The sequence below is a fragment of the Rattus rattus genome, chromosome X (assembly GCF_011064425.1).
Source record: "Rattus rattus isolate New Zealand chromosome X, Rrattus_CSIRO_v1, whole genome shotgun sequence".
Taxonomy (NCBI): Eukaryota; Metazoa; Chordata; class Mammalia; order Rodentia; family Muridae; genus Rattus; species Rattus rattus.
In genome coordinates, this window is record NC_046172.1 from 19,955,700 (window position 1) to 19,968,848 (window position 13,149).

Below are 13,149 nucleotides of genomic sequence, written 5' to 3' on the forward strand. Positions count from 1 at the left end.
GAAAAGAAATGTACTACCTACAGGAAAGTATATTTATAGGGTTTCCTTTGATTTTAGTTTCCATTCAATCAATCATCGAAATATGTTAAGGTAAACTGCTCCTGTTCACCGTTTACAACATTACTTAGGTGCTGTCAATATTCAGTTCTTTGTCCATTCTTTATCATAAAATGTATAATTGCAGGATACTTATGTAGTAAAGTTGTATAATTGTCACAGATTTTATTATATCAAAGATCACTTGTACACTGTGGTTATTATTTATTTATTTGGATATTAAAGTCCCCATTTAGTGACATACAGTTCTATGGGTTTTGATGAATATTCTACTTAGGTTTGTTAAGAGTTGTTTTGTGGTCCTACTTAGGATGTGTGCTGGAGAATGCTGTCTGTAGACTTGAGAAAAATGTGTGTACTGTAGCTACTGGCTGAAATGTTCTGTAGATGTCTGTTAAATTCATCTGGACTAAAGTAACACTGAAGTCCAACCTTTCTTTACTGATTTTCCATCCAGATATTCCCTACATTATTAGAAGATGGGTATTGAAGTCCTTTACTATTGTTTTATTGTGCTCTATCCCCCCATTCATTATTAACATTGCATCTAGTGCTTCAAAGTTGGATTCATATATATTTGCAATTTTTTTCTTTTTTCTTTTTTTTTCGGAGCTGGGGACCGAACCCAGGGTCTTGTGCTTGCTAGGCAAGCGCTCTACCACTGAGCTAAATCCCCAACCCCATATTTGCAATTTTTATATGGTCCTCGTGAAGTGTCTCTTATTATATAATCTTTTGTTGTTTTGTTTTCTTGATACAAGACCTCACTTACATGTAGCCTTGGCTGGCCTCTGAACTCATAAGATCTGCCTGTTTCTTCTTCCTGAATGCTGGGATTAAACACCAAGTGTATGTATAATGTCATTCTTTTTTATAATGTCTCATTTTAGCTTTTGACTTTTCTAATCTGACATACTGACCTCTACTCAGTTTGACATAATTGAATGAAAAAAATGAATGGCACAAAATGTTTCCTGCACTGGAGAGTAGTGTGCTACATCACAAGACACAGCCTAAATTCTTGCTCAGTGCATCAGGAAAAGAACATGAGAAAAAAAGACGTATATGTATATTTGTATATATATGCATATTACATATGATTTTTTAATATAACGTCTCACTGTAGAATGCTGTACTTGAACTCAAGACCCTTCAACATCTCCCTCGCAAATAGTGTTGGAATTATATTAGTGGTTTGTTAAATGCCTACTCCCGTAGTTTTCAAATAATTTGCTTTTTAAAAAGGAATCAGTGAAATTATTTTGAGATAAATAGAAGCATGGAGGGATTTTTATTACATTTTATTTGTAATAAAGCGTATGTGCATGCACATACGTGTTTGTGTGCAAGCAGAGTTGTGAAGACAACCTGTGGGAGTAGGTTTTCTCCCTCCGCCATGTGGGTCCAGGGACTAGAATTCATGTCCTCAGGCTTGGTGGCGAGTGCTTTTGCCGCTGAGCCATCTAACAGGCTCTAATTGATTTTTCTTACATCTACCGTTTATATATATATATATATATATATATATATATATATAAACTGTATATATGTGTGTGTTATTTATTATGTATTATTTAAACACACATGAATTATCTGAGAACATCCCTTTAATATTTAGCGCCTCTATCTTAATCGAGTCATATTCGAGAGGCAGTAATGAATGTGACATAATCCTCTGTTCTTACAGTGTATCACGCCATGGAATTAGTGTTGTCGGGACAGGCATGGGAGCTCTGAGGTCATTGTCTTCAGGAGAAACTGAAAAATCAAATAGAAACAGGGACATGGAGTGGGGAATAGAGAAATGAAATGGAGAATAGGTGTGATTGCTGAACAAGAGGTAGTAAACAGATGCGCCACACTGAGGAGACTGGGAAGCGGATAAGCAGGGAGGGGGTGGGGCGGGCCGGTAGGGACAGAGACCCCCCTCTGGAGGCGGAAAGAGGCAGGACCACTTCCGGCCAGGGGGGGCGGGTTACAAGCTCAGACCTGAGGAGAGGCTTGGAGAGAGCAGACGTCCTCTCAGCTCACGAGGACGAGGTGAGCTGAGGTGGCCAGCTTTGGGAAAGACCCCGTGAGGGGCTTCAAAGCCGCGGCTTCGGGGTGACCAGCTTCACGCAACATTAAGGTTTGATAAGAACCTAGCTGGATTCAGGATTTAGCGGTTTCGTTGTGGTGGGTTTAGTGGTGCCTGGACCCAAGTCTCACTGGGTAAAGGCGGGGGCAGAATCTCTGGGCTACGGAAAGTCTGCACTCAGTTTGGGGATGGAAAGAAGGGATGCAGACCTGGGTTGGATTGGTGGAAAAGAAACATCTAGAAAACGTTCTGGCTGTAGCTAAAAGGGAGGGGGATCGAGTTCAGGAGGTAGGTAAGGCACTGGATCAAGCTGAAGAAAGGGGCTGGACCCCCGTTATGGGCTCTGGAAAGGATGAATCGAATCTGGAGCAAGAAAGGAACGACAGAATCCTCTTTAAACGGCCAAAGGACCAGGCTTGGAAGGGAGAAAAGGCGGGCTTGGATCCGGTTAGCACTGCTTTGAAAGGGGGGGATGACCTGGTAGTTAAGGAGCTGGGAATCACGGAGGGGTATCCCTGTTGGATTTGAGGGTGGGGTATCAATGCAGAAAGGGCGGGGCAGGGCTCTTGCAGACGTGGACCGGGGGGGGGGCGCAGGGTTGGCGAAGGCGACTGCGGCGCGGGGGGGGGGGCTTGCAGAGGGGTGGGAGGTGCGGAGGACTGGGAACCACAGCCTGGGTGAGGGCTGACGGTTGGCGCGGCTGCACAGGAACGGGGCAGGGAGTGGTGGTAGGAGGGGGCGGTGCGAAGAGGCCCTGCAGAGCCTGAGAGGGACTGAGCAATGATGTGGGAGGAGGAGGCGGTGGGACCGAGATGTTCTGGAGGGGGGGGGCGTTGGGACCGAGATGTTCTGTAGCTCTGAGAGCTGGGGACATAAGTGGAAATGAGATGGCTAGAGATGGTCCTGTCCATCATAGCGCATGCGTACTGAGGGCCTTGAGGACCAGGGGCATTTGGAAAACCTGTTATCATGCGCGCGCGGGGGTGTGTATGTGTGCGCGCGGGTGCGCGCGCGCGCGCGTGCGTGTGTGTGTGTGTGTGTGTGTGTGTGTGTGTGTATACACGCGTGCCTCTCTTATTCAGTGCGCATGCGCACTGTCAGGTTGCAGTGTGATAGAGGGTATTAAGGTGTAGGTCGTAGAACTAATTTGCCATCTTGGAAGGGAAAGATACTGGCACTCAGAAACCACATGTCCTGGGCTTCTAGGTAGGCGAACCGAGAAAGATTTGGGGCCCCAAATTAGGCAAATTCTTTCACCCTTAAGATTGAACAAGAGTTCTGATGAATCTCCCCCCCCCTCTACATCCCCCTATTCTCCTCTAACTCAGGCCGATTTCTTTCAGGCTCAGCTATTAGCCTTTCAGAAAGATGGATAGAAGAAATGACCATGGTTATCGGGTGCCCACATTCCAGGTGAGACCTCTCTGCATTCTTACCAGGCTGTCTGTCGTGCCCTCAATTTATTTACCACTGTGGAGCCTATTAACACTGTGTAGTTCCTTCATTCCCTACCTTACCTGTCTTGGTCTTCCTTTACATGGTGCAGGGAAGAGGAAACTCACCTGACTAGCTTCTGCTTCCTCCCCCTTTCTCCAACCCCTTTCAATGAAATTGCTTAGGAGAGGGGGCAACTGTAGAGAAGGGTGGTTGTAGGGAGGCAGGGTGGCCCATAAGATCATAATCCTAAGTATGTAGGGCCCTCTGCCTCCCCCTGGGAGCCTAGGGCTTCCTTTCTCTCCAGATGTACAGACAGAGAACACAGAAAAGGACAACGCCCTGCTGATGCATGACCCATTGTCAGCAACTAAGGACCCACCGATTGCCAGCCGACCTAAGAAAAACAAGACCAAGAAGACTTCTATTAAGCCTATTGCTAAGACCACACCCACCTCCCCTCCAGTCCCACCTGCCAATGATAATGCTAGCAACAAACCTAAAGTAACTTTGCAGGCTTTAAACCTACCAATGTTCACCCAGATTAGCCAGGCTTCAGCTGCTACTGAGGCACCTAGTATCCAGGCTTCAGTTACTGCTCAGACCAAGAAAGCCAAGACAAAGAGAGTTCCCCCCAAGGTATCCCTAACTGCCAGTGAGGATGTCACTCCACAGCTCAAGTCACCGTTACAGGGCCTAAACCTGCCAGTTACTGCATCGACTAGCCAGTCTCCAATTGCCAATGAGTCAGCTAATTCCCTGGCCTTGATAGCTGTCAGCAAACCCAAGAAAGCTTCTAAGGCAAAGAAGGCTGCCAATAAGACTGTGCCTAGTGCCACTGAGATCTCACTGGCTTCGACTGCCACCCACACAGCCACTACCCAAGGCCAAGCTGCCAAGGAGACAGGTAGTGTCCAGGCTACAGCAGCCACTGTCCGAAGTAAGAAAACTTCCAAAGGAAAAAGAACAACTGCTAAGACTGCAAATACTGACACTGAATACGTAGAGGCCTCAAATGCCATTGAGGCATCTAGCAGACAGATTGAGACCTCAGCTGTAGTTCTAAGGCCCAAAAAACCCAAGGGGAAGAAGGTTACCAATAAAGGCTCAAATTCTGCTTCTGAGCTCTCTGAGGCTCCACCTGCCATTCAAATGGTCACAAACCATGCCCTATCAGTCACTGTACGGATCAGGAGAGGGTCTAGGGCTCGAAAGGCTGCCACTAAGACTCGGGCAACTGAAGGCCAGGCTTATATCGCTGACCAAGGAGGTCAGGCCTCTCAGGCCAGAATAAGTGCCCTGGAGACTCGGGTTGCTGCTGCTGTCCAGGCCTTGGCAGATGACTATCTGGCTTATATGAGTTTAGAGCCCACCACCAGAACCCGGAGCAAGAGGAACCGGAAGGTGAGATCTGTGACTTTATCCTTAACTTTGTGCTACTTTCTGGTTGCTATTGTAGGTTCATATTTTGTGTTCATAGAGGATATATGATATGTTGAGAAGAATGTGATCCATTTTTGTGTCCTTCAGTAGTTTGTAGATTGGTGGGGAAATATGTTTGTGTACTTAGTCAAGACCTATTTGTGTCTCACTTTGTATTTACTTAATGTGTTTAAGCATGTGCCAGCCTCTTGTTTCAAATACATTTACCTAGACTATATGTGGATTTCTTGAAAAGAGCTCTTACTAACTCGGGACTGTAAGTCCCCAAAAACAAAGTCCCAGAATTAAGTGATCTATTGAACGCACAGTATGCTGGTAGCTAAAGAAAAAGGAGAAAGTCCAGGCCGTGTCCTTGGAAGGCTTGTACGCTGGGAGGTGACAAACTGTTATTTAGAAGCCAGTTAAAGAAAAGCCTGAGGGTCAGGGTAGCCATTGTTAGGCTCATGCCCCTCTATAGAGGAGGGTCTAGGCCCTCCAGACTCCAGAAGAAACAGCACTCTTTCATTTGGTAACTATAGGCATTTTTTTCCTTTTCATTGATAAAGTCTAAACATCCCAATGGAGAAGAAAGAACTGGGAATAATTACAGGAGAATCCCATGGAGCCGGAGGCCTCCGCCACCCCGAGATGTGGCCATTTTGCAGGAAAAGGTAAGGATCCAATTTGTCAAAGTCCTGTTTTTCCTTCTCTTCATTCTCTGACCTTCTTCCAAGTGTTCTGCCACTGGATTGAAACCTCCCTAACTCTCCTTTTCTAGGCAAACAAGTTGGTGAAATACCTGTTGGTTAAAGACCAGACAAAGATCCCAATCAAACGCTCAGGTAGGTAGCCAATTTGAGCTTTCGTCATCACTATTCTCTGTCCCCATGACCAGTGGGTAACTGTTTACATCCATAACCTCCTCTCACACCACCCTGGCTGCCACAGTCATATTTCACCAGAGCTTCCCTGACCACACAGGGCTGGAAAAAAAATACGACAGCCATCTGACCTCTGTATGTTTTAGCATCTTCTGTCTTCTCCTTGTAGACATGCTGAAGGACGTCATCCAAGAATATGATGAGTATTTCCCAGAGATCCTTGAACGAGCAAGTTATGCTCTGGAGAAGGTGAAGGAAGGGGCAGCCCTGGGGGATGGGCGCACCGGGGAAGCTTTAAACAGAAGAAAGGTATATGATCACCCTTGTGGAGGGAAGCAGCGACCTACTACGTCCTCATCACTGTGGAGATGAGCACATGGTGGCCAGGGAGGGGTGGCCACTGACCACACAGCAAGTCAGTGGTGGAAACACACCTAGTACTAAAACTGTGCAGCTTAGTCCAAACTTCTGTCTGCTGCTGGATACTCCATCTCATGCATTGCAGATGCTTACTGATTATAAAGATGTCGTAGATATCTATCTTATGTTTGTTGCAACTTTAATGTGTGCTTTGTACTGAACTGTAAAACCCTTACTTAGGTGTATAACAATCTGCACAATGTTCAACATGCTAACTGATACCTAAGATATATTTTGAGAATTCACAGGCTGTTTTTTTACTTGGCAGATGTTTTGCATCAATCTGAAGGAAATTGATAAGCAAAGTAGCTTGTATATTCTTATCAGCAGTCAGGAGTCCTCTGCAGGCATCCTGGGAACGTAAGCTGGGAAAGTGCTAGGGTGGGAAGGGGCTTCTGCTTCCATCCGTCCATCCCTCTCTCCATGGCCTATTAGAAGCTCAGGAAAGAGGGCCTAAATGGCCTAAACGCCCCTGTTCCAGCTCCCGCACATGGCTGGATCCCTGTGGGTCCTAGCCTTCCTTGCTAGACTGAGAGAAAGGTTTCAGAGCCTGGGGCGGGGCATTACTGCCACCAGGGGGCTCTCTCTCCAGCAAGCCTCCAGGAAATCAGCCTGTTGTTACTTCTGTCTTCTACCAAGTGCTGGCCTGGCTGTGGAAGGATGACTCTCAAAGGAGGGAGGGATTCCTGGGGAGGACCACGATGCTTGAGAGCAGGAATGTCACTGGAGTTCCATGGAGAACTCTCAGGGGTGTTTGGGACTTCGGGAGAGAAAGACAAGACATCCATTGACAGAGTGTTCACATTCCTGGGTTGACAGGCATTCTTCCGTGTCCTTCTACCCCTAGGTAGGAGTAGCATGTGGTTTCCCATTTTGGTGCATGGAGAGCTTGGCTCAAGAGTGCACACACCTTGCCTTGGGTCACAGATAGCTGGAACCATAGAGTAGGCTGAATTCTCTGTCTGCAGAATGTAGGAGAGGCTGGCCCAACAAAAGGCCTACAGGTGACGGCTCATGAACGTAAATTTTCTCTATGTCCTGTTATTCTCATAGGACCAAGGACACACCTAAGTTGGGTCTCCTCATGGTGATTCTGAGTGTCATTTTCATGAATGGCAACAAGGCCAGTGAGGGTGAGTGGCTGGGCATGCAGTTGAATAGGTGGCTGTTGCCTGAATTCCAGATGCTCATTTTCTGTCCTTGTCTCCTTCTTGCCTCCTCTTGCAGCTGTCATCTGGGAGGTGCTGCGCAAGTTGGGGCTGCGCCCTGGGTATGATTGGGCTCTCTCAGCGCTTGCTGTCCGTGTTGTCTTTTGGCAAGAGAGGACGGTCCCAGGATTACATCAGCCTGGTGGTCTGGTGGAGCATGTGTGGGGCAGGGATGGCGGGTTTCTTACCTGGCTGAATGACAAAGTGGTTCTGAACTCTGCTTCTTTTCTCCTTTATGTCTTCTGTCTGTTCTGAGAGGAGGTATAAGGTGGACCTTCGGGCATCCCTGACAAAGTGCCATCAGGCCTCTACTGTTTTCTTCTAGTGGCCATATGCTCACTACTCTCTTCACCTGGTTGAGACCGCCATGGACTATATGTTGGGAAAACCTCTGCTTTCATTTGAGTAGTTCTGATCTGTATTCACTGCTCATTTTTTTATTTTTCTTTGCTAGGGTAAGACATTCACTCTTTGGAGAAGTGAGAAAACTCATCACAGATGAATTTGTGAAGCAGAAGTAAGTAGTGTTCAAGACCCTGTGTAGCTCTCAAGTGCTCTGGTTCAAAAGTACTTAGTGCCTTTCTTACGCCCTTTATAGACAGAAGGGCACTCTGTATAGACCTGAGTACTATTCAAAATGCTTGTAGTCAAGTTGTATTTGGACCGGTACAATGGGGTATACTCAGAGCAGGGGCCCAAGAAAGGCCAATTTATTAAGAGCATATCCATAGGAATCTGGGGTAAGTTTTCATCGGAGATAAAACCTATCTGTGGCATTGTGTCCGGTGTAAGTATCACCAATAACTACTTTGCACGGAATCATGTATGGGAATGAGTCTGGGTCTAAAGGCCTTGAAAAAATTCCCCAGGGTGTTTGTTTAGAGGGGATTGCTTCATCTGAGGCCTAGTGCTTAAATAATAGTTTTGCTTGTTTAGAATCAAGTTTCATTTCCTTCCTCTAAGATATCTGGAATACAAGAGGGTCCCCAACAGCAGACCACCTGAGTATGAATTCTTCTGGGGCCTACGCTCTTACCATGAGACTAGCAAGATGAAAGTCCTGAAATTTGCATGCAAGGTAATGAAGTTCTTGAGCTTGGCATGTTAATGGAATGGGATGCTTGTAGCTGAGGCAGGCTGTGTGCAGTAGTAGACAGGTATGGGGCAACAAATAGTTTGTATATAGACACATAAAGCCTTATCTATATTCCAAACACCGGAAGATACATATCTTTCATTGGTTATTTTTTATATATTATACTAGTCAGTTCAGACTGCTATTATAAAATGTTAATAACTGGATGGCTTAAGGCACAGAATTTGTTATGCTCAACACTGAAGTTATACTCATAAAAAGCTCTGTCTGCAAATACAGCCATGATTAGTGGTTTAATATTCAACATAAAAATTTTGGGTTTCCCCAAAACTCAAATCTATAACATTCTTATCATTTCCCATATTACAAACAAGAACATTTGGGCTCTGTGAAAAAACTTGTCCAAGGACATAACTTGAGTTCCTAAGTTATCAGAGATGTAGTTTGAAATCCAGACTGACCCATCAGAACACTAGAAATTTTTTATTTACCACTATTAGTTCTGTATGGATCCCATAATGGGTGCTTCACACATAACTCTAAGGGTTCTTTTTATTCTAATAATTATAATTTCCATTTTAGGTACAGAAGAAAGATCCCAAAGACTGGGCTGCTCAGTACCGCGAGGCAGTTGAGATGGACGTTCAGGCTGCAGCTGTGGCTGTGGCTGAGGCTGAGGCCAGGGCTGAGGCAAGAGCCCAAATGGGGATTGGAGAGGAAGCTGTGGCTGGGCCCTGGAATTGGGATGACATGGATATTGACTGCCTAACAAGGGAAGAGTTGGGTGATGATGCACAGGCCTGGAACAGATTTTCCTTTGAAATTGAACCCAGAGCCCAAGAAAATGCAGATCCCGCCACTAATGTCAACTTCAACCAGGGAGCTAGTACCAGAAATAGCTTCAATGATGGTGCTAGTATTAGCTTTGGTGGTATAACTAATCCCAGTGGTGGCTTTGGTGGCATATCCAACCCCAATGGTGGCTTTGGGGGCAGAAATGGCATTACTTTTGGGAGTGTACCCAACACCTCTGCCAACTTCAGCAGTGCAGCGAGCATTAGCTTTGGTGGTGCACCCAGCACTAGCACCAGTTTCAATGGCGGAGCCAGCATTAGCTTCAGTGGCACACCCAGTACTAGTGCCACTTTCTGTAACACAGCGAGCATTAGCTTTGGCGGTGCACCGAGCACTAGCACCAGCTTTAGCAGCACAGCCAGCATTAGCTTTGGCGGTGCACCGAGCACCAGTACCAGCTTCAGCAGCACAGCTAGCATTAGCTTTGGCGGTGCACCAAGCACCAGCACCAGCTTCAGCAGCACAGCCAGCATTAGCTTTGGTGGGGCACCCAGCATTGGTAGTAGTTTCAGTGGTGGATCCAGCATTAGCTTTGGCGGCGCTCCTACCACCAGTACCAGTTTCAGTGGTGGAGCCAGTATTAGCTTTGGTGGTGCACCTTGTACCAGTGCCAGTTTCAATGGTGGAGCCAGCTGTGGCTTTGGAGGCACACTCAGCAGTACTATAGCTGCCTTTAGTGGTGCACTCAGCACAAGCACCAGCTTTGGCAGTGCACCGACTACAAGCACTATCTTCAGTGGTGCACTTAGCACCACCACTGGCTTTGGAGGCACACTTAGCACCAGTGTCTGCTTTGGTAGTTCTCCCTACTCTGGCACTGGCTTTGGAGGCACGCTCAGTACCAGTATCTCCTTTGGTGGTTCTCCTAGCACCAATACTGGTTTTGGTGGTACACTCAGCACCAGTGTGTCCTTTGGTGCCTCTTCTAGCACCAGCTCTGACTTTGGTGGCACACTAAGCACTAGTGTAAGCTTTGGTGGCTCTTCTGGTGCCAGTGGTACTGGCTTTGGTGGTACACTCAACAGCAGTACCAACTTTGGCGGTGCCATCAGCACCAGCACTGGCTTTGGCAGTGTAGTCAACAGCAGTGCCAGCTTTGGTGGTGCCATAAGTACTGGCTTTAGTGGTGCACTCAACAGCAGTGCCAGCTTTGGTAGTGCCATCAGCACCAGTTCTGGCTTTGGCAGTGTACTAAGCACCAGTGCCAGCTTTGGTGGTGTACTCAATGGCAGTGCTGGCTTTGGCGGTGCCATCAGCACCAGTGCCAGCTTTGGTGGTGTACTCAATGGCAGTGCTGGTTTTGGCGGTGCCATCAGCACAGCACCAGTGCCAGCTTTGGTGGCGCACTGAATAACAGTGCTGGCTTTGGCGGTGCCATCAGCACCAGTGTGCCAGCCGGTGGCGCACTGAATAACAGTGCTGGCTTTGGCGGTGCCATCAGCACCAGTGCCAGCTTTGGTGGCGACTGAATAATAGTGCTGGCTTTGGCGGCACCATTAGCACCAGTGCCAGCTTTGGTGGCGCACTGAATAACAATGCTGGCTTTGGCGGTGCCATCAGTACCAGTGCCAGCTTTGGTGGCGCACTGAATAACAATGCTGGCTTTGGCGGTGCCATCAGTACCAGTGCCAGCTTTGGTGGCGCACTGAATAACAGTGCTGGCTTTGGCGGTGCCATCAGTACGAGTGCCAGCTTTGGTGGCGCACTGAATAACAGTGCTGGCTTTGGTGGAGCAATTAGTACCAGTGCCAGCTTTGGTGGCGCACTGAATAACAATGCTGGCTTTGGCGGTGCCATCAGTACGAGTGCCAGCTTTGGTGGTGCACTGAATAACAGTGCTGGCTTTGGTGGAGCAATTAGTACCAGTGCCAGCTTTGGTGGTGCACTCAGCAATAGCCCTGACTTTGGTGGTGCGTTCAGCACCAGTGTTGGCTTTGGTGGCGCACTTAGTACCACTGACTTCGGTAGTACCCACAGCAACAGCATTAGCTTTGGCAGTGCTCCCAGTACCAGTGTTAGCTTTGGTGGTTCTCACAGCACTAACCTCTGTTTTGGTGGAGCACCCAGTACCAGTCTCTGTTTTGGCAGTGCATCTAACACCAACCTATGCTTTGGAGGCTCTTCCAGCACCAACTCCTGCTTTAGTGGTGCTACCAGTGCCAATTACAGTGAGGGGCACAGCACCAGTGCCATTTTCAGTTTTGGGAATGGGCTAAGTACCAGTGCTGGCTTTGGAAATGGGTTGGGCACCAGTGCTGGCTTTGGCAGCAGCCTAGGTACCAGCACTGGCTTTGGTGGAAGCTTAGGCCCCAGTGCTAGCTTCAGTGGTGGCCTGGGCACCAGCCCTGGCTTTAGCGGTGGACTAGGCACCAGCACAGATTTCAGTGGCGGACTAAGTCATAATGCTGACTTCAATGGAGGACTGGGTACCAGTGCTGGCTTCAATGGTGGACTAAACACTAACACTGATTTTGGTGGTGAACTGGGCACTGGCGCTGGCTTTGGTGATGGACTGGGCAGCAGCACCGGCTTTGGTGGTGGACTGGTCACTAGTGATGGCTTTGCTGGTGACCTGGGTACCAATACTGGTTTCAGTGGCACACTTGGCACTGGTGCAGGCTTTAGTGTAAGCCTTAGCACTGGCAATGGCTTTGGCAGTGGGCCTAATGCCAGCTTCGACAGAGGACTGAATACCATCATTGGCTTTGGCGGTGATTCCAACACCAGTAGTGGCTTTACTGGTGAACCCAACACCGGCTCCAGCTTTAGTAATGGACCCAGTTCTATTGTTGGCTTTAGTGGTGGACCAAGCACTGGTGCTGGCTTCTGCAGTGGACCAAGCACTGGTGGCTTCAGTGGTGGACCAAGTACAGGACCTGGCTTTGGTGGACCAAGCACTGCAGGTGGCTTTGGAGGACCAAGCACTGTAGCTGGCTTTGGTAGTGGACCTAACACCAATGCTGGATTCGGGGTGGACAAACACCAGCACTGGCTTTGGTGGTGGACCGAGCACCAGTGCTGCATTTGGCGGTGGACCGAACACCAGCACTGGCTTTGGTGGTGGACGAGCACCAATGCTGGATTATGGTGGACCACCAAGCACCGGGTACTGGCTTTGGTGGTGGAGCCAATGGCCTGGGTTCCTGTGGCTTCTCTTACGGCTAGTAAAGTTTCAGGTAACTACAATATTTCTATAGCCAGAATCCATGGGGATAGGTATAATTGCTGGGAGATACTAGAGGAAACCCTAAGATAGGAGGGGGCCAAGTGAGAAGAAGACGAGAAAGGAAAGAGGAGGAAATGGGCCTTGTGCTAATGTGTTTCTGGGTATTTGGCTTTGTTTTGCAGGCTTGTTCCCCGTTTACGGATAACGCTAACCGCAGCAGTACTTCCTATGGAGCCAACGTGCGGCTTTGGAATTGTTGTCCACACAGCAGCCTAAGCACTATTGGCCCATCAGCTGAGTGAAACACTGAAAAGTCTGCTGTTCCCGCTTTGTGTTGCTTCCTGTGTTGTTGTCCTATTTTGGTATCAGAGTTACATTAAATTTGCCAAAGGAAGCTGAGTTTATTCTGTCCTTTAATATGGCTGGATGCGATGTTTCGGGTTCATAGAACAGCTAGAGTTCAACTTGCTTTTTGGGAACCATGGGGCTCCAGCTAAAAGGCAGGCAATTCTCAGAGTCAGAGAGCTCTGGGA

General features: G+C 47.9%; 1 protein-coding gene across 1 annotated transcript; it reads left to right on the forward strand.

Moving 5' to 3' along the window:
• The first annotated feature begins 1,995 nt into the window (after nucleotides 1-1,995).
• Nucleotides 1,996-13,015, forward strand: LOC116888464 (trophinin-like). Its single transcript, XM_032889744.1, is given in 16 exon segments — nucleotides 1,996-2,097; nucleotides 3,478-3,547; nucleotides 3,830-4,972; nucleotides 5,557-5,661; nucleotides 5,769-5,832; nucleotides 6,041-6,120; nucleotides 6,560-6,651; nucleotides 7,345-7,424; nucleotides 7,519-7,561; nucleotides 7,954-8,016; nucleotides 8,463-8,577; nucleotides 9,178-10,436; nucleotides 10,918-12,417; nucleotides 12,419-12,554; nucleotides 12,556-12,626; nucleotides 12,799-13,015. Coding segments are annotated over 14 exon segments (4,785 nt in total). The 5' UTR covers nucleotides 1,996-2,097; nucleotides 3,478-3,502; the 3' UTR covers nucleotides 12,616-12,626; nucleotides 12,799-13,015.
• The last annotated feature ends 134 nt before the right edge of the window (nucleotides 13,016-13,149 follow it).